The sequence below is a fragment of the Miniopterus schreibersii genome (assembly GCF_964146895.1).
Source record: "Miniopterus schreibersii genome assembly, chromosome: 5".
Taxonomy (NCBI): Eukaryota; Metazoa; Chordata; class Mammalia; order Chiroptera; family Miniopteridae; genus Miniopterus; species Miniopterus schreibersii.
Genome location: NC_138106.1, coordinates 21,212,392 through 21,238,717, shown reverse-complemented (window position 1 = coordinate 21,238,717; position 26,326 = coordinate 21,212,392). Strand labels below are relative to the sequence as shown.

The window sequence follows — 26,326 nt, the reverse complement described above, 5'->3', positions numbered from 1 at the left end:
ATATTAATAATGCTGAGATTGGAGATCACTTTGCATGCCACGCGAGTGCCTCCAAGAGGACTGACCAAGATTCAATGAGGAGACAGAGATGTGTGGCTCTCAAAAGAGATTTCTGTGGTAAATTTTAATTACTTTTAAAGAGGTTTTACAATAGTGTCTATCAGGACAAATGATGGGTAATTTCTCCCTCCTTTTATGTGGCAAGTATAAAAAAAATAAGAACAAAAATTATAAACAGGAATTTCCTAGCTCTACAAATTAAATAGCTCTTCTAGGACACGTAGATATCAATATTTTTTCCACTGCTCTACATGGTTCTGTGATATCCTTGAGTATCTAAATAATAGTATTACTAGTCATAGTTGACTTGATCTGGCTATAAATTGAATGTTTCCTCTGATGCTTCTATTTATAAGTAGAAGTAAAAACCTAGTAAGTCTAATTTGGGATCAGCATGGTAGCTTATGTTCTGCTATGTAGAACATCAAGGTTTGATTAGGCAGATCTTAGGGTTGTAGCCAAAAGGCATGAGAACATGACATTCTAATATCTAATGGGCTCTAAATAAGGTGGTCTAACACTTATCAGGCTCTGATTCTTATTAGTTATGAGGAAAACGCCTTCTAACAGAGCCTGATGAGTGGTGGGATAAGCACACGGGTAAAAGAACGAGGGTTCCCAGGATTCAATCGAGTGGGGCAGGGGTGAGAAAAACATTAAAAGATTTGTTGTGAAAGTTTTTTTTTGAAGTCCATCATAAGTCAGTGGTGACTAAGTCTAAATGACACACCAGGAGTTGTAGACCTTTGACTTCGTAAGCATCCAGAGAATCTGTTGAAACTATTTGAGAAGTTCTCCAAGAGACTTCAGGGTTTTGTATAACATACTGACAGAAGTATAAATAGAAAATGATAAATCCGATGAGGTATATTGTGTATTTCAAGACTACATTCTGTGCCTTAAAAATGTTCAATCTTGTACTATTTTTAATTCATTTTCCAGAATTATATGTGTATACATGGTACCACATGTCATATATATATATCTATGCTCAGTAATAGAGAAAAACAATTAATATATCAGAGTCCTCCCTGTATGTGATTATCCAAGGCAGTCATCTGTCTTAGGACATCAGTTCTGTCTTCATTAAAGTCATTAAAATCACTCATATCCATGAGATTTAACTTTCAGCAGTCTGACTAGCACTACTAGTCCCAAATTTCAAAACAGGACCCGAAATCCAGGTATAAGATATTACTGAAGGTAGGAATCTATCATCACCACAAATGCAAAAAAGGGAGGGAGCTCTATTAAATGTATTTGCTCTTTGTTATCTCCAAAGATACTTGCTTCTACCTTAAATATTACAATGACTTTCTCTTAAGAAGATATTATATGCACACATGTTTGACATGAAGAACTTTCTAAATGATATCCTCTGAAGACTGAATGGGCTATGAGTCAAGAAATACTGAGTTCCCCAATAATGACTGTGTTGTACTTGATGAGGTTGAAGTGAGAATTCAAATACAAAATAGGCAGTTGGACTAGGTAACATTTGTGCTCTTTTCCAACTCTGAGACATCAGGAAATTGAAACAGTCCTTACGGGTCTTGAACAGGTCAGGGGATAAAAGGGGAGAATGGAGAGGAGGCAAAATCCTCTTACCCTGCGCAATATCTACTTACCCAGGACTGTCTGCACTGACTGAACATGGGACACAGGAGAAAAGGGTGACAACTTTAAAAAACACCCAAGGTTTTCAGCTCAAGAAACTGAGTAGCACTACTAATAGAAATGAGAAAGATGAAGAATTAACAGGTTTCCCGCCATTATTTTTATTGTGAAGGAATCCCCCTGAACAGAGTGACTAAAAACAGAGAAGTTAACTCCCCTTTTCTGTTTTGTTTGCTGGTGTCAGAGATGATTCCAGATCAGTCCAGATGTGGCCGGTAATCGCACTCCCGCTGGGCCTGTGAAGGCATGTCCCTGAGGAGGTTGGTGGAGGGAAACCGGAATGTCTGGCAAATGGGCTGGAATTCAGGAGCAGATCTAGAACAGTTAATGGAGGCATGTTCTGCCTCTTTGGGAACTGACTGAAGAACTGGGACATCCTGAACCTTCAAGGAGCTCAGGGAGGCAGTGGAAGGGGGTATGAGATTTAAGCTAACAATGAAGAACTCAGAATAGACTTCACAGACTCAATGGAGCCAGGCTTTTAGAAGAAGGTCATTAAGAAAATGCTATTGGAAAAAACTGAAGAAAAAAACTAGAGGCAGAAAGGGACTCAGGAAAATACTGCAAAACTCTATTCAGAAAGTAAAATGGAAATTGGATATTACTGGTCTGTAAATTCTGTCCTTGAAACATTAAATTGTTTGGTGTATTTTTTGAGTAAGCACTATATAACCATTATTTTATATTTGCACTATTGTGAAATTTTGCATGACATATTACTGTGATGTCTAATTATGCTTATTTTAACTCTGTCCTTACCTGAGGCTGAAACCTCCTTATAGGAGATGTTAGATCAGATCTGGTAGCTCTCAAAGTATGTTCCAGGAACCAGTACCATCAGTGAGCAATTGTTAGAAATTCAAATCTTCAGATAATCTCCCAGTTACTAATCAGAAACTGAAGATGGAGTTCACCAATTTGGGTTTTAAGTCTTGCAGGTGGTTCTAAAGCACCCTCAAGTTAAGAACACCCACCTTAGGCATTTCAGAGCTGCACCTCTTTAGTGCCTGTTAAGGAAAAAATACTGTTTTCTTTGTACTCACAGCACTCTCCTCACTTCTGATCACCAAATGTGTAGTAGTTTTTCCCCCCACACCAAACAATTTTGAGACATGTTAGGTGTCCTATAATTTGTTTTGATACTACTGGGAGATAGTGTCAGATCCCCCAGGTTAAGGCCTCCCCACCTCACTTCACACACCAATCACAAGTTCAGGTTGTCACCTGTGCTTCTGACTGACCAGCTATACATTGAAGATTCACATAACCCCCTCCTGGGGTTCGGTTAATTTGCTAGAGCACCTCTCAGAACTTCAAAAAGGTTTACTTACTAGATTACCAGTTTATTATAAAAGATTACCAGTTTATTATAAAAGGATCTAACTCAGGAATAGCCAGATGGAAGAGATGCATAGGGCAGGTTATGGGGTAAGGTGCGCAAAACTTGCTTTCCATGTCCTCCTCGGGCTCACCACCCTCTCAGCACCTCCACGTGTCCAACAAATGGAAGCTCTCTGAACCTGTTCTTTTTGGGTTTTTAATGGAAGTTTTATTTTGGAGGCATGATCAATTAAAGCATTGGCCATTGATACAACTTCCAGTCCCTCTCCCCTCCCAGAGGTCACAGAGGGGTAGGACTGCAAGTTCCAGCCCTCTAATCATAGTTACTTCCCCTGGCACCAGCCCCTTATTCTTAGGGACTTTCCAAAAGTCATCCCATTAACATAAACTCAGATGCCACTGAAAGAGGTTTGCTATGAATAACAAAGGACACCCAAGTATTCATTCCAGAGCTATATCAGCTGAAAAGGAAAGACGCCCCTGCAACTCTTATCACAGGAAATTACAAAAGTTTTAGACTTTATGTGCCAGAAACCATGGCGGAAGACCGCATACATATATATTTCTTTATATAAATCACAATATCACAGAGGTCTAGCACAGATCTGTTATAGGCCAGAGAGGCAGTATAATTGTTTTGTCTGTTCAGGCTCCTATAACAAAATACCAGCCCGGCCGGGCATGGCTCAGCGGTTGAGTGTCAACCTAGGATCCAGGCCATCAGGGTTCGATTCCTAGTCAGGGCGCATGCCCGGGTTGCAGGCTCAACCAATGACTCTCTCATCATTGATGTTTCTATCTCTCTCTCCCTCTCCTTTCCTCTCTCTGAAATCAATAAAGATATATTTAAAAACAAAACAAAACAAAACAAAAACCCACAAAACAACAAAATACCATACACTGGGTGGCTTATAAACAGAAATTTATTTTTCACAGTTCTGGAGGCTAGGAAGTCCAAGTTCAAGGCGATGGCTGATTCTGTGTCTGGTGAGAACCCTCTTCCTCATAGAACACTGTCTTCTCACACAGTTTTCTCACTTGGTGAAAGGATGAGGGATCTCTCTGGGGCCTCTTTTAGGGGACTAATAATCCCACGCATGAGGGTTCTACCCTCAAGACCTAATTACTTCCCAAAGGCCCTACCTCCAAACACCCTCACATTGGGGATGAGGTTTCATCTTATGAATTTTTTGGGGGGGGGGGGGGAACACAAACATTCAGTCTATAGCAATGGTCAACTAAAAATGGTGAGAGTTTTGCAATTGGTCGGACCTGGAATCAAACTGGGGCTCCAGCACTTGTTCATTGTGTAGGGTTTTGAGCAAGCTCCTTAGCCTCTCTGAAGCTCAGGTTCCTCACAAAGGAAATGGAAATTATAACACCTACCTTGAAAGGTTACCATGGACACTGAAATTTATGTACCTACATGGTAATCAGGATTGTTGGCTCTGGTGTCAGACCTGGCCAGTTCAAATGTCAGCTCTTCTTACTGTGTGATCCTGGGCAAATGACTAAATCTCTCTGTGTTTCAAATGTCTCATCTGTAGTGAGTAATAATACACGTGTGAAGATTCATTGAGTTAATATGCATCAGTTGCTTAGAAAACTGCTGCCACATAATTGCTCAATAATTGTTATCTGGCCCAGCCGAGCCTGGCTCAGCAGTTGAGCATCGACCTAGGATCCAGGCGATCATGGTTCGATTTCCGGTCAGGGCACATGCCCGGGTTGCGGGCTGTAGCTGATCACTGACTCTCCCTGGTGTTTCTATCCCTCTCTCTCCCTCTCCTTCCCTCTCTCTGAAATCAATAAAGATATATTTAAAAAAGTAATAACTGTTATGTTTATAATAGTAGAAATACAAACAACGATAACAACAAAATACTTCTAGATAAAACACCTAGACCTAGAATACGGTAGGTACTCAATATGTGGTAGCAATTATTACTGTCATAAAATTCTTTCTCATAAAGCATAGGGTTATCAGAGGTTCCAGCATGTAGGCACCCCCTGATACTTTCATATATTCTTTACATCCTAGTGCCTTCCCTCCCCTCTAAATAAGCTCTATGGATTATATCAATATCAATGTCCTGGTTTTGACAGTGTAATATAGTTATACAAGATGCTTCCATGGGGAACTAGGGGCTGAGTGAGGGTATATTTTTAAAAAATGATAGGGGTAGGGAGCTTGCCTTAAGTGAGAATATTGGGGTAAGAGACTGGGTTTATAACGCATTTACTCCCCAGTTCCTTGTTTCCCAGTCACTAGATTTTGAACCGTCCTCTTTACCAGTTTGGGATACTGGAAACCACGGGATCCTGACTGGTGGGAGCCAGGCTCTCAAGACATCAGGTCAGGTATGAATTTGTAAAATGTTTGATCCATGGAATTCTAAGGAACAATGTAATCTTGGTAACTTCATCACTAACACAGTTCCTGGTTACCTGTTAAATAATAGCAGAAATATAAATAACAGAGACATGGGGTGTACTCCTCCTGACCAAAGTTGTAAATCCAAATATTTTCCTCATGTAAATATTGTGACTAGGTTCTATGACATTCATATAAGTACTTATAGATTAAATAAGCCTTTGGCTAACCTGAACATCTACCCCCTAGTCATGACCATGTTCTTATGAACATTTTTCAAAAAACTAATCTGTAAGGAAACTTTTGAAATACCACCTATCTGTAAGTTACTATTCTTGGTTGATGCTATTAACACATTTTTAAACTGAGGAGAGATAGTGATCTTTCTAGGTTCACTGATTTCAAGTTTCCAAATAGTGTTCTACTTAACACTAATGTCTCAGAGTTCTCACTACTCTCCCACCCCTCAAGTTCCTCAAATTGTTAGACCAAGGAAACTTTTTTTTTTTTAAGGAACACTTACTAACATCTATTTCAGGGTAATTCTCTGTTTGAGAAACACTGCTCTAGGTCATATGATCAGTTTCCTTGACTATTTGGTTTCTTAAGTTGCTCCTTCTGTGGTATTTATATTTTAAAATTTTTAAATGAATAATATTTACATATCCTTTCATTTTCCAATATTTTAGGCCCAAATAAAAAGCAAGTGAAAAAGCTTTAGAAAATCTATGCATGTTTGCTTAGTAGCAATAAAAATAAATATCAACCACCGGGCCGGTGTGGCTCAGTTGGCTGAGTGCATCACATGCACTAAGAGGTCACCAGTTTGATTCCTGGTCAGGGCACATGCCCTGGTTTCAGGCCTGATCCCCCATAGGGGGCATGCAGGAGGTAGTCGATAGATGTTTCTCTCTCCCTCTCCCTTCTTACTCTCTCTAAAATCAATAAAAACATATTTTAAAAAGACAAAAAATAGATATCAACCAGTGATTTGTACACATATAATTTATAAGTTTCCCTCCAATTAATTAGTCAAAACTAAGCTTAAAAAACTAAGTTGAAGAAAAACTGAGTGGTTCATCTCTTTTAATCAAGTTAATATCAACAGCTAGACTTTTAAATTATCATCTCTTACCATTCTGGTACCTCACTCAAAATAGTTTTTCCCCAGGCTCCTCAAGTTGTAAGCCAGAAAAGTCTTGACAATAAAGAAGAATAAATGAAGTCCCCCAATACCTGATGGATTATGTTTTCCTAAGAAAATAAAGGTATACTGTATTACCAAAGGTCCAATGTTTTTCTCTAAAAAAAGCACCAGTCCAACTTAAAAAAACACAATTACTTTTTAGTTAAGATTTAGCAACATTTAAAATTGTTTTTCATTTTGGCAAATAATACCTAGAGTTGTGCTCAAGAAATCACATGATTCCCCAAATAGTAACAGAAACTATAAGATCCATAGTGTAAAGAGGAATTTCACAATCTTCAATTTAATGTATGTATCACGACACTACTCCAAATTGCTTAAATGAAATAATTATCAATTATTATTCTTTTTGAAGTTACATTTGATTTACTAAAATCCTGTGTAAAGCTTCACAAATCTTGCTCTCAGAGATGTCTCCTGCAGAACACAGAAAGTTTCTTTATTCAGAAAAGTGACTCTAAGAGAATTTCATGCCACACTGAAAGCATTATGTCCATAATACTTCAGACTTTTCCTATACCAAAGTAGTAACAACTTAGATATGATCATCTATTTGAAAACAGGTCTCATATATAGGCAAGCCTCCTTTTATCTGCACTTCGCTTTATTTCACTTCACAGGTTTTGCATTTTTTACAAATTGAAGGCAAGACCCTCCACCAGCAAAAAAGTTACAACTTGCTTTACTGCAATAATTGCTTTATTACAGTGGTCTGCAACGGAATCCTCAATATCTCTGAGGTATGCCTGTATAGGTTTTATAGTGTTTGGTTAAAACTATATTTCACATATACAAAAAACATTTGTTAAAGTGGTACTGATGGCTGAATTTTACTACTTTCTTAGTTCAGCAAACTGAATTTTGAAATCTCCTAACTACAGTTAGATCTACGTTATATTGCCCACTCCTCGATGAACTTCTTTACTCCTCTGATAAATTATGTATCTTCTATCTAGAACAACTGGAAGTACAACCACCAAATATGTAAACTGGATGGCAACAAACATGAAAATTTCAAATGAAACATTTAGGCCAGCAAACAGACTACCTAAGTATTATAATTAAGGATAACTGTTCATCTCAGCAAAGTGTGTCACAAGTACTTTTACACATGTATTGGGGGTAAGGGGGTTGCCTTGAAACCCATGTCTGATCTACTCCCTGAACCTTAACCCTGGAATGAGCATGATACCAAATTATGAATTCTTAGAAGGAACCCAGTGCAAATTAGAAGCAGTAACAAGTCAATTCACATTTTTAATCAAGAAGTGTTAGCCTGTTTTTAAACTTCTAGAACACACACTCAGAGTAGCTTAGATTCAGGTTTTCATTTGACAGTCACTGAGAGCATATAATGTGTCATGTACTACCAGGTGCTGAGTATATAGAGAAAACAAATATGGTCCTTGATTTCAGAAAGCTTTTGTCTAGTGAGGAAGACAGGCCTTAGACATTAAACAAACAATAATAAGAAAAAGAAATTACACATTGTGGTTATTTCCTGTTGTATTGCATTTTTCTCAGTGGGTAACTGTGATCACACCCTTCTTTTAGGAGTATTCTGCAGAGAACCTCCAGTTGTTCAATCATCAGAGAAATCAGTTGTGGTTGGGGAACATGAAGACATACACGGGCAGACAATTTCATAACCTTTATCATGAAAGCTGTCATGGAATTTATTCCTAAAAGTAAAAAATATTTGTCTATACAGGCATGTTAACAAGGTAACTTGTTTTAATTATAGGGTAGGAATTCACTAGTCACTTGTTTTTTTGAATTCTGCTGATGACAAAAATCCATGTTAGTGGAAAACACACACATATTCCAGCTTTTCAACGGAATTTTCTTATCCTTAACACATTTTTAAAACATCAAAGCTCCAATGTGTAATGTTACTTCAATTAAATGACTCTTTGGGTTATAAAGATTTATAGCCAACATTATAATTTAAATTTAAAATCGGCACTGAATTTACATTCAAGTAAATCTTCAGTGTTAATTATTTCCAGATACAGCTTCTGTTTGCCTAGGTAGCTCAAAGTGTAAAAAATATTGAGGACTTTAAAGGTATTATTTTCATTTTAAACATTTTATCTCGGCACGTTATTCTACTAAAAAAACCCAAAACCCAAAAAAAATCAGTAAACTGGGAGGGAAGGTAACAAGGAGTAAAAGTTCCCAAAGGAGTTTGGATCAGGGTCATCTTCCCCTCCCTACCTCGCCAAATTTAAACACATCCAAACCTTCACACACACACACACACAGTCCTCTCTCTCTCTCTCTCTCTCTCTCTCTCTCTCTCTCTCTCTCTCTCTCTCTCTCTCTCTCTCTCCCCCCTCCCCCCTTCCGACCTCAGTTGCTGCTACTTCACGTTTTTCCTGCACATGTGAAGTGTTATTGGTTGGTAATTAAGTATATTTTTAAGCCATTTCTTTCTCCCTTGTTCTGAAGTATCGGACCCTGATAAAGATGTATATCCTTAGAATTTTCTTCCTCTCTCAACAGCTAAAAATGTTTCATTACTCTGTCAGGTGTCACGGCTCCTGCCAAGTACTTTAACTTTTCAGGACGCAATACCTAGGAGGTGGTATCATCAGCGCGTCCTAAGTTCCTACCTGTTGCGGGGACTTGGTGAGAAGGGACGAACCGGGTTTGTCTAACGCGTCCTCGGCCACCCACCGTCCCGCCAGCTCTCCGCCGCCCCTCCGGGAATGGCGCTCGCGGGGACCGGGGCCAGGCGAGTCCGACCCGCACGCGGCCGAGCGCAGCTCCCACTTCCTGTAAAGCCGGCGGAGCGCGCGAGGAATGCCCCGGGAGACAGCGAGCGACACGGAAAAGACACTACTCTAACTCGGCTTCTACGTCGGACCCCAGACGTCTGGAGCCGCCCCTACAATTGGGGCAGAGCAAGTCCTCCCCGCCCGGTCCTTCCCCTTCCCACCTCTCAAGTCTAAGTCTCTCCGCTTCCGCCCCCTTGCTCCGGGGCACGTGGTGCCTCCCTGCCCCGCCCCCGCCGCGCCCCTCCCCTCCCAGCCTTCGGGGCCCCAAGCCCCTTCCTCCCAGCGCCGCTCGCTTCCCCTTTTCGTTCGCTCTTCCGCCCCCGCTCTCCATCGTCCTTTCTGATTGGTGGAGCGCACCGGGGCCTAGTCGGCCAATCGGCGAGCTGAGCTGGCGGCGATGGGCGTGGCCGCGGCACCGGGGCCCTCAGATCGAGGCTGCCTCCCCCTCTCAGCCGGCAGCACATTCCGCCGCGGTTGCCGCCGCCCGGCCCCGCAGTTGTCTTTGCTGGAGCTGCCGTCGTGCTGGGGTTAGGGCGGGGGGTGGGACGGGCGGGGAGAGGAGGAGAAGGCCGCGGCCGAGGCAGGTGAGAGAGGAGGAAGGAAGCGGCGGCGCGGCGAGCACAGCAGCTCAGGCGGCGGCCCGGTTCCTGGGAGTGTCGGTGCGGCGTGGTGGTTGGGGCGGATCCCGCGGGGCCCGGGCGGGGGAAGGAGTCACCGGCCCGGCCATGGCGGACAACGAGAAACTGGACAACCAACGGCTCAAGAATTTCAAGAACAAAGGCCGCGACTTAGAGGTAAACTCGGGGGCGCCGGAGGGGTGGGGGCCGTGGACCTCGGACCGATCTCCGCCGGGACTTCGAGTTTGGGGAATAGGGGCGGGAGCCGCCGCCGGGCCGCGGGGGAATGGCGCTGGGGGCTGGCCCGTCAGTGACGCCTTGGCTAACGCGCCGGGAAGTTTGTGTCGGGCCTGGTCCGCCTCCGGCGGGGAGTGAGGTGCCGGGGAACGACCAGCGCGGCCTAGGCCTGCCCGGCGGAGCCGGTCCGGCGCGGGTGCGAGGGGCTGGGCCGCGCCGCGGGGACGCCGGGCACGGCGAGTGCGGAGGAGGCGTGCGTGCGCCGCGCTGCCATGGCCCCGTTGCTGCCCCCACCCCGGCAGCAGCGGAGATTCCGGCTTTCGCTCGGGCACCGGCGTTTGGCGCCGCTGGAAGGAGTGCGGTGGGGGTTGGGGGGGCGAGCGTGCGGCGACCGAGTGGGGCTCGGAACTTCCTCTGCGAGGCCTAAGGCCTCTCCACTTAAAGTCATTTTTTCTGGTCTTCCCGACTCCCGCTTTACCCCTGCCTCCTCCCAATATCCAAACTACAGGAGACAACTTCTTGGTTGAAAAAAACACCCGTGGCGTGACAGGCCATCCTGACGATGCTAACAGTGCCTTCCTGCGGCCTCTGTTGTACTATGAATATAGCTGATTCAAGATGTGGCTCACGGTGTGCCCTCTTTCAGGCAAAGAATGCCCCTTATTTCAGCTTGTCCACAAATCTCTTTACCCCCTCCTGAGCGACCACCAGCTGCATTCTTACTTATAAAGTCCAAAGGGTTATACAAAGCTTTCATCCTGTAGTCTACAGTATCCTTTCCCTCCACCTGCTCGTGGAGTAGTGGGGGATGGGGTGGGCTATAGAATGGCACCTTCGCGTTTTATTTTAAAAGGGTGAAAAAAAACACTACACACCTTCATGACTTTATATATAGCTGCTCCCGAGCTCCTTAGGCTACATAAGATGTATGGGTTCAACACACACACCACACAAATTTTTTATAGATTTCTTCCCTTCAATTTTAAGAGTTTAGATAAATAGGGTTGTGTGTGTTTTTTAATCTATTCTGTGTCTGAACCAAGAGTTTAGCTTTTAAGAGAAAGTGATAAAGTAGTATTTTTATGTTGTCCCTCTGTCCTTTTTTATGCTGAGATCTTCAGATTCCCATCACCTGTTTCTGAACGTTGAGCATTTGCTTGGCTGAGATAACTATTTTTTGGGCTTTCCACAGAGCCATTTGATCTCTAAGGTAGTTTGTGCTATCTTAGTGGGTTTCCTAGTTTAAGGAGTAGACTATTAATTCTCTGATTATTTAAAAGTTAAAATGAGGGGGAAAATTACAAATGACAAAACTTAAAAACGTAAATACTACAATTACAAAATCCAGAAAAATAGCAATTAGGTGCTTGACAAAACCTTCCAGTCTGCCTCCATTTTTGCCTACATTTTTTAAAACAGCGTAATTGATACATAATTCTTACACCTTATAATTCACCCATTTAAAGTGGCTTTTGATGTTTTCACATAATTGTGTAACCATCAGAACAGTCACTCTCAGAACATTTTTGTCACCCCCAAAAGAAACCCAAACTCATTAGCTATCATTCTGCATTTCCCGTTCACTCTTTGTCTTAAGATTTGCCTGTCCTGGACATTTCATATAAATGAAGTTACACAGTATGTGATGTTTTGTGGCTGGCTTCTTTCAGGTAGCACCATGTTTTTAAGGTTCACACATGTAACAAAAATATATCAGTGCTTCATTCCTTTTTATAGCTGAGTTATAATTCACTGTATGGATATACCACATTTTGTTTTTCCATCAGTTGATGGTCATTTGCATTGTTTCCACTTTTTTCTGTTACGCATAATGCTGCTATGAACATTTATGTACACATTTTTGTGTGGACCTTTGTTTTCATTTCTCTTTGGTTGTATACCTAGAAATGGAATTACTGGTTCACATGGTAACTTTATGTGTAACATTTTGTGGGATTGCCAAACTATTCTCTTAAGTGATCCTTTTTTAAATTGATGTTCCCCCTTACTGTGTATCTCTTAATACTTTAGTCAAAATGAGATTAAATGCTAACTCTACATTAGAACAATATATGATTTATTAAAATAACTAAATACACACTAGGCAGATTGTTTTTTTGAGATGTTTGTAGTGCCTTCACATCTGCTCACTTTGATAACCTTGTGTATACATTAGAATAGGAATATTTTCACTTTTCCACCTAAGAAAATGACAAGTGACTAATAGAAAGTCATACTTTCTCCTCACTTGTGACTTGAAGTCTCACATTCCTGTATTGAGATAGAAACATCTTTTACTATCCTCAGAGCACACTAGAATGGCCTGTTTTATGTATTTATTAATTACATAGATATATGTGTCCCTCAAAACATTTATTATGCACATTTCCTCCCCCTCCAAGTATAGTTCTATGTTGTACTATAACACATTCTAAGATAATACTGCTTTTTGTTTTGGTTGTAAGACATCATCTGTTTCATTGAGAAGTCTCTCGAAAGAAGTGTGGACCAGTGTTGTCCAGTGAATTTTATTTAATTCAATATTTCCAAAATACCATTGCAACATGTAATCAGTGTAAAAAAATTAATGAAATATTTTGTATTCTTTTCATACTAAGTCTTCAAAATCTGGTTTGTATTTTACACATACAGCTATCTCTGTTTGGATTAGCTACTTATCAGGTGCTTAATAGCTGCATGTGGCTAGTGTCTACCTTATTGGACAGCACAGATACAGAGGATAGCTTATAGAGTGAGGTAATTGTAGCATTTTTTTGGTTTGATCTGACATTCTTTCGAAACTTAAGAGTACAAAGTCCCAGAGTTTAGTTTGATCTGATTTCTAACTTTGTGACCTTGGGAGAATCAGACCTGGGTTTTCTCTCAAACTAGAGGTACTTGACATCTGTTTCGTGAGTGTTGTGTAGTTTAATAGGTTAATGTTAGGAAGATGCCTAGCAATTCTCTGAGCATTTTTTCACCTTCAGCTTTTCTCTTTGGGGAGCCTTGAGGAGGAAGGGAGTTTAATAGGATTTGGTGTAATTTTTTCTTTCACTCCTTTATTTGCAGTTGACACTGTTTTTTCCTCTGTGTTCGTATACAATTTAAGTTGAACTTAACAATGGGGAAAGTTTGTTTTTTTTAATATATCTTTATTGATTTCAGAGAGGAAGGGTGGGGAGAGAGAGAGAGAGAGAGAAACATCAGTGATGAGAGAGTTATCATTGATCGGCTGCCTCCTGCACACCTCCAGCTAGGGATCAAGCCCTCAACCCAGGCATGTGCCCTGACTGGGAATCGAGCCACAATCCCTTGTATCCCAGGTCAGTGCTCAACCACTGAGCCACGCCCGGCCGGGCAATGGGGAAAGTTTTTAATGTAGAGATATGCTATTGCTCATTGAAGGGCAATTTGGGCACAAGGAATCAGTAACTTTTCTCAAGTCATAATTTCTAAGTGTTAGAGTTAAAACTGATGCCTAGCTTTTAATCTCATATTCATTCCTATCTTTCATTCAGCCATTCTGGCTCCACCAAAATGTGGTTATGCTAACTTCTTGAAAGACAAAAGCATCAAAGAAGGCATATGTCATATCCCTTTAAAATAATTTACAGGAACTGTCAGATGATATCCAGTCTTGGCTTCTTTCAGATAGTGTGGTAGAGGGTTGCCATTATTAATTTGAGAATAGTGACCATAGGGAAGGAATACACAGTGCAACACAGAAAATGGGTAGTGACCAAACTTCAAATAAAAAATTTGTCAGGATAAAGCAAATTAAGTCCATCTAGTTTATGTGGGGTTTTTTTGTTGTTTTTTTGTCTTTAATTCTTACCTGAGCATATGTTTTTCATTGATTCCAGAGAGAGGAACATTAACTGTTTGTAACCCAAGATCCTTCCTTGCACAGGATGACACTCTAACCAACTGAGCCACACCAGCCAGGGCTCATCTAGCTTATGTTTTAAAAGTAGAGAGGGAATTCTCTAGTAGTCTTTCTCATAAACCTACATAATTTTTATAGAAGTTCTGAGAGTATCCAGGTTTGAATAAAACATAAGTCATGTTTGAAGAATAATTAGATCTCATAAACACACAACTTTAAGGGGGAAAAACTCACCCTGAAAACAAGAGTATTAAAATACTACATAAGTGGAACTTGATTGTCCACACAACATAAAATATGAAGTCAGTTTAAACTCAAAAAAAAAACAAATAGTTTCTTGGTTGGCAGACGTTTAATAAATTGATCAGCTGTTTAAAAAAATGATCAGCTGTTATTTAGAAATGGTCTTGGTTATTTGTTAAACTTCATACAGAGTAAAAAGCATTGTTAAGCTATTAAGTCTTACTAACTTTTAGAGACTGACCTCTCTCATGACAAATCTTGGAACATATTTACTATACTTAAAATAACTACTGTCTAATTTTTCATATTAGTCCAAGCATGTGACACTGTGAAATATAGTTTGGAATTAAATAATTGTTTGTATGCTTCCTGCCAGCTTTCCTGGTTTACAAGGCAGCAGATTTCAGAATTGCTTCATTGATAATTTTCTTAGAGATACCGAGATGTCTTTGTTTTTCATAGTCACTAGTATGTCAAATGAATATACAAGACTAGAAGAGTTGTAGGAGCAATTTAGCTTTAAAAGAATGAAACTACTTTAGAAAAAAAATGTCTAAGTAGTTTTTAAACAATAATTCCTAATACCTGATAGTGATCATGGGTCCTTAAAATATTTTTAAATGTTTACTGGAGCAGCATTCATCTACTTTAGGCCTATAGTAATACAATGAGAGCTTGTGAAATCTAACCTTGAATGATGATTTTAGTACTCGCTGGCTTAGTTTTAGAATAGAGGAGAAGTGGGATTGACGGGAACTAACTTTTTGAGTACCTCTTATATATGTTTTTAATTGTATTCTCATTTCTTACAAGTAAGAATTATTATTCACCTTAGAGAATAAAAACTCTTGAGTTAAGAGACTTAATAGCATAATATTCAAGGGAATGATTTTAACTCACGTGTGTCAAAGTCAAGTGTATACTGTTTATACTGTGCCTTATTACCTCCCTCTAACTTCTCTCAGCCTTAATACAAATCTCAAACTTGATTAAAAGATTCCATGTAAAAGCATCTAGCATAGTCCATGGAGTATAAAAGGTGTTCAGTGTTTCCTTTTCCCCCCAGAGTGATTTTTAGAAATTTTGTATCATTTGTGGGCTTTAAACTCTAGAGAACACAATCCATATACTATGCTTTCCCTTTAGGTTTACAAAAAGACAGGGTTGGGAAGGACTCACTTTATTACAATTAATATGAGAATAGTATTTATATTAGCACATACTAAATAAAGATAATATATATGTGCTTGTAATGGCCTTAGTTCTGAAGATTTCAAAACTTTGGGGCTCTGGACCTGTTCATGCTGGTAAAATTAAGGATCCTTAAGGAGTTTTGTGAGTTCTACCAATGCACCATTTTAGAAATTAAAACTTAAGAACTAGCCCCGCCGGGCGTGCCTCAGCAGTTGAGCATCGACCTAGGATCCACGCGATCGGGGTTCGATTCCCGGGCAGGGCACATGCCTGGGTTGCGGGCTCGATCCCCATTTGGGGACGTGCAGGAGGCAGCCTATCAGTGACACTCTCATCATTGGTGTTTCTCTCTCTCCCTCTCCCTCTCCTTTCCTCTCTCTGAAATCAATAAAGATATTTTTTTTTTTTAAAAGGAATGTAAATTAACTCCTATAAAAACGATAAAGCTATTTTATATACACATAAGTTTCTAATGGAAAATGACTTGTTTTCCAAAACCCCTAAAATTTGGTGGGAAGGCTGGCCATGTTTAACTTTTTTCCCCCAGGTATCATTAATATTTGACTCAGAAATAGCTAGCTAGCTGGACACTCCTATCTATGTCTAAATTCATTCTTTTGTGGTATGCTGTTTTGGTTGAAGTATACAAAGATTATAAAAGGGAGGCAATTGAAAAAGCAGTGTTTTAATAACCCTTTTAGATAATTGTGGGAGTTATTCTTTGATACTATACCATAACTTCACAAGTAGTAGTTTCTTCAAGGTCAGTTGCAATTTGGAATCAGAAGTCACATCAGAGGCCTGTTCTTACTGTTATGTTAAAATCCATTGGTCTGTCTTGCATTTGGCATCTGTCTTTTACCCATGCCTGATTTTGTAACATCATGTATTGGTCATTTGGAAAATATTAGTTCACTGAGTTATGTAGATCTTCCAAATGTTGACACATTTTATTATACAATGAAAATCCACAGTTGTCACCACATAGTTCATCAGGAAAAATCTTAAAGTAGTGGGAATCTGTCAAGCTCACAGTAGTGGATACAAGTTTTCTAAAAGTCCTGTTTTCACGCGAAAGCTCAAATTTTATCATTAATAATAAATACTGTAAGTTGTTTCTTTGAAGCTATAAGCTCACTTTGCTCGTTTTTGTGAAAACATCTGCCAGACACTGTCTGAATAACTATAATTTGTTTGTTCTTTCAAGTAAAAATGATGTTCCATGGCAAAAGTGGCCAGTTCAATTCGTAACTCTTACAATCGCACAAATACTTTTTCCTTGAGACAATCATCCTACTCCAGAAGTGCATATGCTGCAGAAGTAGTTTATGTGTAATCTGTGTTTTATCACAAAATTTTACAAAGAAAAGGTTGATTTTTCATCGACATTCTTAAGTGAGCTGACTTTTTTTTTTTTTTTTAACTAAAATACAATGGCTACTAATACAGCTTGGTGGCATTGCCTTAATGCTAAAGCACCAGAAGTTTTACCCACAGAGTTTCTCTGAAGTGCAAATGTTAACACAATAAGAAAGTATTAGTAGTAATATTTTGAAATAGCTTTGATCTTATCAACCCTCTGAAAAGGTCTCAGTGTCCCCACAGGGGTCCCATTGACTACCATCTTTGTTTATTGTTGCTTCTGTTATTAGTTACTGTCAATTAATAATGGTTCTTAAAAGGCTTAATATTATTAGTTAATTACACCTGGATTTGAACCCTGGTTCCTCCATTTAATAGTTATGGACATTACCTTAATCTCTCTAAACCATTTAAATATTTAACAATTCCTGGCATATACTACATACAGAGTGAAAAGAGGCTCTTTTTGTTTCTACCAACTTGCTTCATCATACATTGCATCCAAATAACACCACTGTCACCACCACCACTGTGTTCCCTGTTAGAATAACATTTTGTTTGCAATTCCTTTTGTACTGGTGTGCACCATAATTCAGATCACATCACATGAATTGGAAAAAGCTTCCTTTTCCCTTGATTAGCACTCAGATGAAAGTCTACTTTCTCCTCTGTGCTTAAACCATATTGTTTCAATATTACTAGTTTCTGACTTGATCTTCTTAATTCTGTGTTATAAGTAAGTTGGTAAATACTTTATGTAGATTTTATAACGGTTTTCCCAAAAGATTGTAGATTTAACCAGAAAATAGCTCTAATTTACAGTGTTTAATACCAATAATGAGTAATGATCTAAGGTCATAGACATGTGCTGGTAGTACAAAATAGCTTGATTTTTTTAAATGCTAAACTTCTTTCTATTACTGTTTATTACTATTAGAACAAAATTTGATTAGCTTTCACTTATACTCTATTACATTCAACTTAAAAGTTACATTTTCAGTAATGGTTGTATTTTGACAAACCTGGAATTTCATTAAATTTTTATTAACAAAGTCACAATCCTAAAATGTGGTGTTTCATAATTTGGTGATAGAATATGATTTGCTTTCTAATATTAAAAGACAAAAAAAGGTCTATCTCGGTTTTCTGTTCTTCAGTGTAATCTTCAGTTGCCCCGTATCTATCTTAATACTTATTTTAGTTTTTATAGCTTCTTTTCTTCTTTTTTTTTCTTTTTCTCCTTAAAGTAGGTGTTACTTAAATTTATTTATAGTAGTTATATCCTGGAAGACCTAGAAGTAGTCCCTACTTGTTTGTATTAAACTACCCTATTCTGTTTCCCACCCATCCTACCTATTTACCCTGGGACTCTTTAGCCACTTTCCACAGCTATTCCTGGACCAGAAAAACAAGCAAATATTTTTACTTAATATTTTCAAATAATTGCTACATCATTCTTGGTTCTTTAGTAAGTATGAAAGCCAGTGTTTTCTGCCTTTCTTTAGGATCGTGGGTTTAAGGATACCATGAACTCTTTTTTTTTTTTTCCATAATGTTGATATTGAAAGTTAGGTCTGATAACTTTAGGCTGAAAGAGCTGACTTTTTAATATTATGTAGTTATGTTTTAGGGAACAGAAACCTAGCTCAAATTAGTTTAAGCATAATAGGGGACTCTGGCTCTTATAACCTGGTAAGTCCAGGGCCATACCTAGCATTAATTATAAGAGGACTAGTGAAAGTTCAGGGAAGACTAATTGAACAAGGTTTGATTGCATGCTTAGATTTGCATTAATTGCTGTGGGGAGGAGAATGTGGTTCTATGATTGGCTAGCACAAGATCATGTGCCATTTGTCCAGCTGTGTATGTATGTGCCGCACACGTGTGCTGGAGATTGGGAAAGGTGTTGATACCTCCACTTAAACCAGATTTGCCAAAAGAATGAGGACTCTCATAATGAGAAAGGAACAAAAAGCCTATTGAAAACAAAATTATAAAGCACTACCATCAAAGTATTCAGTTTTTCCTCTTAATGTCTTGAATAATTTTTTCCAATTCCCTTTCGTTCTCAAGCTTTAAAACAGTAACAGTATTATCTTTAAATGATGAAAAAGCTTATTTAGGACCAATGACCAAATAAAAATATGATCAGTATTGTTAGTCATTCGGGAAATGTAGCTCAAAACCATAATAAGATACCACTTCACACCTAGGATAGCTGTAAACAAAAAGACAAACACTAACAAGCGTTGGTGAGGATGTGGAGAAAATGGAACCTTTAGGTGTGGCTGATGGGAATGTAAAATGGTGGAACCACTTTGGAATGCAGTTTGGCATAAACTCAGAAAGTTTAGCAGTTAGCTATTCCATTCCTAGGTATAAACCCAAGAGAATTGAACAAGTATCTGCACAAAAACTTGTACATAGATGTTCATAGTAGCTTCATGCATTATAGCCAAAATGTTGGAAACAACCCAAATGTCCATTAACCGATGAATGAGTAAACAAAATGTGGTGCATTTATATGCAGTGGAATATTATTCTGCCATAAAAAGGAGATACTGCTACATACAACAACATGGATGAATCTTGAAAACATTTTGTTACCTGAAAAAAGCCAACCACAAAAGATCACATTCTGTGATTCCATTTATATGAAATGTCAGGGTGGGCAATCCATAGAGAGAGTAGATGAGTGGTTGCCCAGTACCTGTGACAAGGGAGATGGCGAGTGACTGCTAATAGATAATGGGGCTTTTTGTGGTGAAGATTGATGTGCAACTTTTAAAATGTACTAAAAAAACACAGAAATGTACACTTTAAATGGGTGAATTGTATGGTATGTGAATTATATCAATAAAGTTGTATGTTTTGAAAAACCACGACCTGGTTGACGTGGCTCAGTTGGTTGAGCATCATCCCATGCACCCAAGAGGTCGCCAGTTCCATTCCTGGCAAGGGCACATGCCCTGCTTGTGGGCTCAACCCCTAGTAGGGGGCGTGCAGGAGGTAGCCAATCTATTTTCTATCTCTCCTTCTCCCTCTCTCTCAAAAAATCGATAAAAACATGTTTTTAAAAAATAAGTAATTTTTAAAACCACAAAGCTTAATTAAGAGAAGTAAGTAGAGGCTGTGGCTATTTTCTACTACCTAAAGGTCACAGGTGAACTGGCAGCTCTTTTTCACTGACTTGTATGTTTAGTCTTTCCTGTATTGAATTCATTTGTTCAGCTCTGTATCCGAAGTTCTGTTGTAAACAATCAGGAGAGAGCAATGAATAAAATGGGCTAAATTCCTATTCTCATGGAGTTTATGTTCTGGCAGACCAAGTTTTCTCAGATTCCTGCCCTAAACTGACCTGTGGGGATGCTCAGCCTTTGGGAACTAGTGTTGTATTAGATTCCTTATCTTTCCTTCCTAAACTCAGATTTATAGTAAATACATACCTCAAATTTGAAAAGAAGGGACATCCTAAATGTTTCGTGCTCAATAACTTCCCTTGAGATTTGTGGAAATGCTTGATTTTTAGAATGCGAAGAAGACCTAGGATTGTTTCTCATTAGCTATATATCATTAGAAAAGCTTAATAATAATTTTTTTTTAATTTCAATTTCTATAAAATTAAAATTCCACCATAGTGATTACTTGTTTTGATGAAGCTTTTGAGAATGCAAGGAACACCTTATTCAGACTAGGTCAAATAAGAGTGGGAGTCTTAGGAAGATTAAGGAACCAATTCTCACATTATTTAAGATACTTCAGGTGGGAGTGTCTTGGTGATAGGAATTCATGTATCTTCTCTGTACTTCTTTGCCAGACACTAACTCAACTACTGTTTTATTTTTCCAAGTACTGTCTTAGTCTTTATATTTGTGTTAAATTACTGAGAGAATCTGATTGAGCTAATGGGCTCAGTCCAAGCCGAAGCAGATATTTCTTACTGCTGGTCTTTTTATGGATTGGCTTCCCCCTTCACCCTCACCCTGGGGTGGGGGTGGGCAGCTGTCATATGACAAGGAACATTGTTGCCTGCTTCTTCAGCAGCTTCCCTAGAAAAAGAAGTTTCTCTTACACAAGGTTGTAAATTTACATTATTTAGTTAATGTCACTCTATTCTTTTCTGTTAACTTTCTACTCACTGTTAAAATCTGGAGCATATACCGTGATATAATCTCATCTCTACCCTGGTTGCATTGTTTCTGTTATTACTCTTTTCTAATTTATAAAATAACCAGCATGGTTCTTTTAAAAAATAAATCACACCCCTCCTCTGCTTCAGTAGCTTCCCACCACATTTAGCTTAATGAGACCTTCAGGGCCTTGCTAAATCTGGTTCCTGCCTACTTCTCCTACCTCTCGCTCTAAATTTATTATCTCCCTTAGTTACTATACTCTCATTCATCTTTTAATTCCTCTAATTCTAACACATCAATAGCCCTCTCCTCTTTTGGCCCTAACATGTTGCTCTGACTGTCTCATCTGAGCCCTTTTACCTTCATCGCGTTACTTTCACCTTCATCGCGTTACTTTCACCTGTCTGGTTATTTCTTATTCTTTGAATCTTTAATATCATTTACTTAGGCCATCCCTGAACAAACTAATTGAAAACTCCCTGTTTACTTAAGAACATTGATCAGAATTTGTTAGTGTTTTACTCAATGTTATTTTTCTCCCATCAGACTGTTAAGTTCCCTGACAGTGTGGTTCATGTCTATTTTGTATACAACTTTACTCTTTTTTTTTTTGGTATCTTTATTGATTTCAGAGAGAGGAAGGGAGAGGGAGAGGGAGATAGAAACATCAATGATGAGAGAGTCATTGATCGGCTACCTCCTGCATGCCATCCCCCCCTCCCCACTGGGGATCAAGCCCTCAACCCGGGCATGTGCCCTGACCAGGAATAGAACCGTGCTCTCCTGGATCATAGGTTGATGCTCAACCGCTGAGCTATGCCCAGCCGGGCTACAACTTTACTCTTAATTCTTATCACAGAGTCTGGCATATAAGTGGACTTAAATACTCAAGAGAGTTAAATGAAATTTTTTTTAAATGTACTCTGATTAGACTTAGTGACTAAATCAGATTTTCTAAATAAGTTTTTTTCTCTTGAGATGGTAATGACATGGCAATTGTAAAAGTTTTTTGAAAAACGGAAAAATAAAATAATCCTAATATTTGAACCATTTGGGCTCTCGTGAAAATAGCTCACAGTCAGACACAGCAAGTTTCTCAACCTTGGCACTACTGACATTTTGGTTCAGATAATTCTTTGTCTGGGGACTTGACTGTACATTGTAGGATATTTAGCAGCATCCCTTGCCTCTGCCCATTAGGTGCCAGTAGCACTGTCCCATTCCCCTTCCCTCCAGCTGTAATAACCAAAAGTGTCTCAAAATTGTGAAATGTAAGAACCACTGGGATGTAGTACTTCAGTAAACTTCCAAGAACACCATTGCTGTTGTCACTTTTCAACTCAGAGATCTTCAATGGATTTCTTTTGTCTATAAGAGTCAGTCAAATTTTTGTAATAAGTTAGATATTTCAGGCTCTCTTTAACAGGTATTTGAGTGTTTGCTGCATAAATGCTAGTGAAGGGGCATATACCAAAGTACAGGCATACCTTGGAGATACTGCAAGTTCTCCAAACCACCACAATAAAGTGAATATCCCAATAAAGTGAGTCACATGAAATTTTTGGTTTCCCAGTGCATATAAAAGTTATGTCTATGTTACACTGTCTATGTAGTCTATTAAGTGTTCAATGGCATTATGTCTAAAAAAATAAACCAGTGTAGATATTTTAATTAAAGAAATACTTCATTCCTTAAAAATATTATAATCTGAGCCTTCAGCAAGTCGTACTCATTTTTGCTGGTGGAGGGTCTTGCCTCAGTGTTGATGAATATACAGCAATATCTGTGAAGTGCAGTAAAATGAGGTATACCTGCCCTGGCAAGGTGGCTTAGTTGGTTGGAGCATCATCCTGTACACCAAAAGGTTGTGGGTTCAATCCCTGGTCAGGACACATACCAAGTTTGCAGGTTTGATCCCTGGTCCAGTCATGTACAGGAGGCAACCAATCCATATTTCTCCCTCACATCAATGTTTCTCTTGTACCTGCTCTCTCCCTCCTTCTCTAAAAAAAAAAATACTGGGTAAGGATTAAATAAAATGAGGTATGCCTCTGTCTGACCAGATTAATTCTTACCTTTTTAGTGTATAATTCCCCCATTTATATAGCTTCATCTCAGGCTCTTCTCCCACTTCAGGCAGGTGAACTCACCTCACCTTTACCATTTAGTTCTTTTCTGTCTTTGTTTTTGTTGGGCCCCTACTGTAAAAACCTTCTAGTTTACCTTTACTTTGCCATTTCTTTCTTATATTTCCAGGCTGAACTTAGTGTCCAGGCTTCAGTTAAGTTTTTCTTTATCACACTGATTTATATTGATTATTCCTTTTATAGAACTATTATTTTTGTACTCATATTTTGGTGTTTCCTCATGTAAGATATTTTTACTTGTCATGTGTTTTATAGAGAAAAGAGTGGCAAAAAGATATGTATGACTTTTATTCTGGATGAAATGGATAAATTCCTAGAAACACATAACCTGCCAAGACTAAATCATAAAAAAAATAGAAAATCTGAACAGACCTATAACTAGTAAGGAGATTGAATTGGTAATCAAAAATCTCTCAACAAAGAAAATCCCAGGACCAGATGCCTTCACTAGTGAATGCTACCAAACATTTAAGGGACAGTTAAGCTAATACCCCTCAAACTCTTTCAAAAAACTGAAGACAAGGGAACACTTCCAAACTCATCCTGTGAGGCTCTCATTACCATGGTAAGCCAGGCAAAGAGACTACATGAGAAAACTGCAGACTAATATCCCTGATAAATAGCATGGCAAAAATTCTCAACAAAATACTAGCAAACTGAATTCAGCAGCATACTAAAAGGATTGTACACCATGACCAAGTGGGGTTTATTCCTGGAATGCAAGGACAGTTCAGAATTACCATACATTGACAGAACAAAGGACAAAGTCATATAATCTCAATTGATATAGAAAAAGCATTTGACAAAATTTACTCTTTCATGATAAAAGCATTCAGCAGACTGAGAAGAAAACTATCTCAACATAATATAGACCAAATATGAAAAACCCCAGCAGACATCATACTCAGTAGTGAGAGACTGAAAGCTTTTTATGTAAGATCAGGAACAAAACAAAGTTGCCTATTTCACCTCGTCTATTCAACATAGTTCTGAAAATCCTGACCAGAACAATTAGGCAAGAAAAAGAAATAAAAGGTATTTAAATTAAAAAGGAAAAAATAAAATTATCTCTGTTCACAGATGACATGATCTTACATATAGAAAACCCTAAAGATCCTCACCCCCCCAAAAAACACACAATTAGGCATAATAAGTGATTCAGCAAAGTTAGAGGACATAAAGTCAGCATACACTAACAAAGTACAGCCTGAAGAGTAAATTGAGAAACAAGTCTATTTACAATAGCATCTAAAGAAATAAAATACTTAGGAATAAACCTGACCAACGAGATGAAAGACTTTTACACAGAAAATTGTAAAATGTTGCTGAAAGGATGAGAAGACAAATGGAAAGACATCTGTGTTAATGGATTGGTAGGCTTATTGTTAAATACCAGTACTACCTAAAGCGATGTGCAGATTTAATGCAGTCCCCATCAAATTTCTAATGACATTATTTGCAGAAATAGAAAAATCCTAAAATTCATATGGAATCTCAAGGGATCCTGAATAGTCTAAACAATCTTGAGAAAAAGAAAAGGAAGTTGGATGTCTCACATTTCCTGATTTTAAAACTTACTACAAAGTTATATGGTAATCAAAACAGTATGGTGTTGGCATAGAGTCAGACATATAGACCAATGGTATAGAGTAGGGAGCCCAGAAATAAACCTTTGTGCGTATATAGTCAAATGATTTTTGATAAGGGTGCCAGGATCATTCAGTGGAACAAGGAGAGTCTTTTCAACCAATGCTGCTGGGAAAGTTTGATACCCTTAAGCAAAAGAAATGAAGTTGGACATTACCTAACACCATGTACAGTAATTAACTTGAAATGGATCAAGGACCTAAGTGACCTAAAACAACTAAACTCCTAGAAGAAAACGTAAGACAAAAGCCTTATGGCATTGGATTTGTCAGTGAGTTCTTAGATATGCTACCAAAGGGATAGGTAAAAAAAAAAAACAGGGTGTCCTCCAAAAATATATACACTTCGAATGATTTTAAAGCCGTGTTTATTAACATACAATTTATTTTCAAAATTTAAAAGAATCTACAGAAATGAGTGTGTATACATTTGGGAGGAGTACCCTATATATATTATAGTACATCAAACTTTAAAACTTCTGTGCATCAAAGGACTCAGTCAACATGGTGAAAAGTCAACCAATGGAATGGAGGAGAATGTTTGCAAATCTGTGTTACGTGGTTAATATCCAAAATATATGAAGAACTACAGCTCAACAACAAACAACCCTATTTTAAAATGGGCAAAGGGTTTGAATAAACATTTCTCCAAAGAAAATATGTAAATAGCCAACAAGCATACAAAAAGATGCTCAACATCACAATTCATTGAGGAAATGCGGGTCAAAACCACAATGAGATACTACCTCATACCCATTAGGATAACTAAAAAGATAAGATAAAATAACAAGTGTTGGTGAACATGTGGAGAAATTGGCACACTTGTGTACTACTATTGGTAAGAATGTAAAATGGTGCTGCCACCATTGAAAACAGTATGGTAGCTCCTCAAAAAATTAAAAACATAATTACGATGTTCCAGCAATTCCACTTCTGAGTATATACCCAAAAGAATCAAAAGGGACTCGGAGATATTTATACTTGTGTTCATAGCAGCATTATATACAATGGGCGAAAGGTGGACGCAACCCAGATGTCCTTGGATGGGTGAGTGGACAAACAAAATGTGGTATATACCCGAAGTGGAATATTCCAGCTTAAGAAGGACAGGAATTCTGGCACATGTTAGAACATGGATGAACCTTTGAGGATATTATGCTAAACCACAAAAAGCAAATACTGTACAATTCTATTTACATTAGGTACCTAGAATAGTGAAATTCATAGAAACAAAGTAGCTTGATTGCTGGGGAAAGGGGAAAGTAGGGAGTTATTTAATGGGTATAGATAAATTTTCAGTCTTTTGAAATGAAGAGTTTTGGAGATTGTATACACAGTGTGAATGTACTTAGCACTACTTTACAATATGTGTTTTTTCCTACCTAAAATATTTTTAATTTTTAGAAAATGACTAAGATAGTA

General features: G+C 38.6%; 1 protein-coding gene and 1 long non-coding RNA gene across 2 annotated transcripts in view; one reads left to right on the top strand and one right to left on the bottom strand.

Moving 5' to 3' along the window:
- The window catches only part of LOC308558030, a 28,315-nt gene extending 18,705 nt beyond the window's left edge, over positions 1-9,610 (bottom strand). The window contains exon 1 of the long non-coding RNA XR_013998933.1: positions 9,275-9,610. This is a non-coding gene — a long non-coding RNA (uncharacterized lncRNA). The remainder of the gene's footprint in view (positions 1-9,274) is intronic.
- A 234-nt stretch (positions 9,611-9,844) lies between these two features.
- Positions 9,845-26,326, top strand: part of KPNA4 (karyopherin subunit alpha 4) — a 46,855-nt gene continuing 30,373 nt past the window's right edge. The window contains exon 1 of the mRNA XM_081139059.1: positions 9,845-10,233. Coding sequence (XP_080995185.1) covers positions 10,165-10,233 — 69 coding nt within the window. The 5' untranslated portion in view covers positions 9,845-10,164. The remainder of the gene's footprint in view (positions 10,234-26,326) is intronic.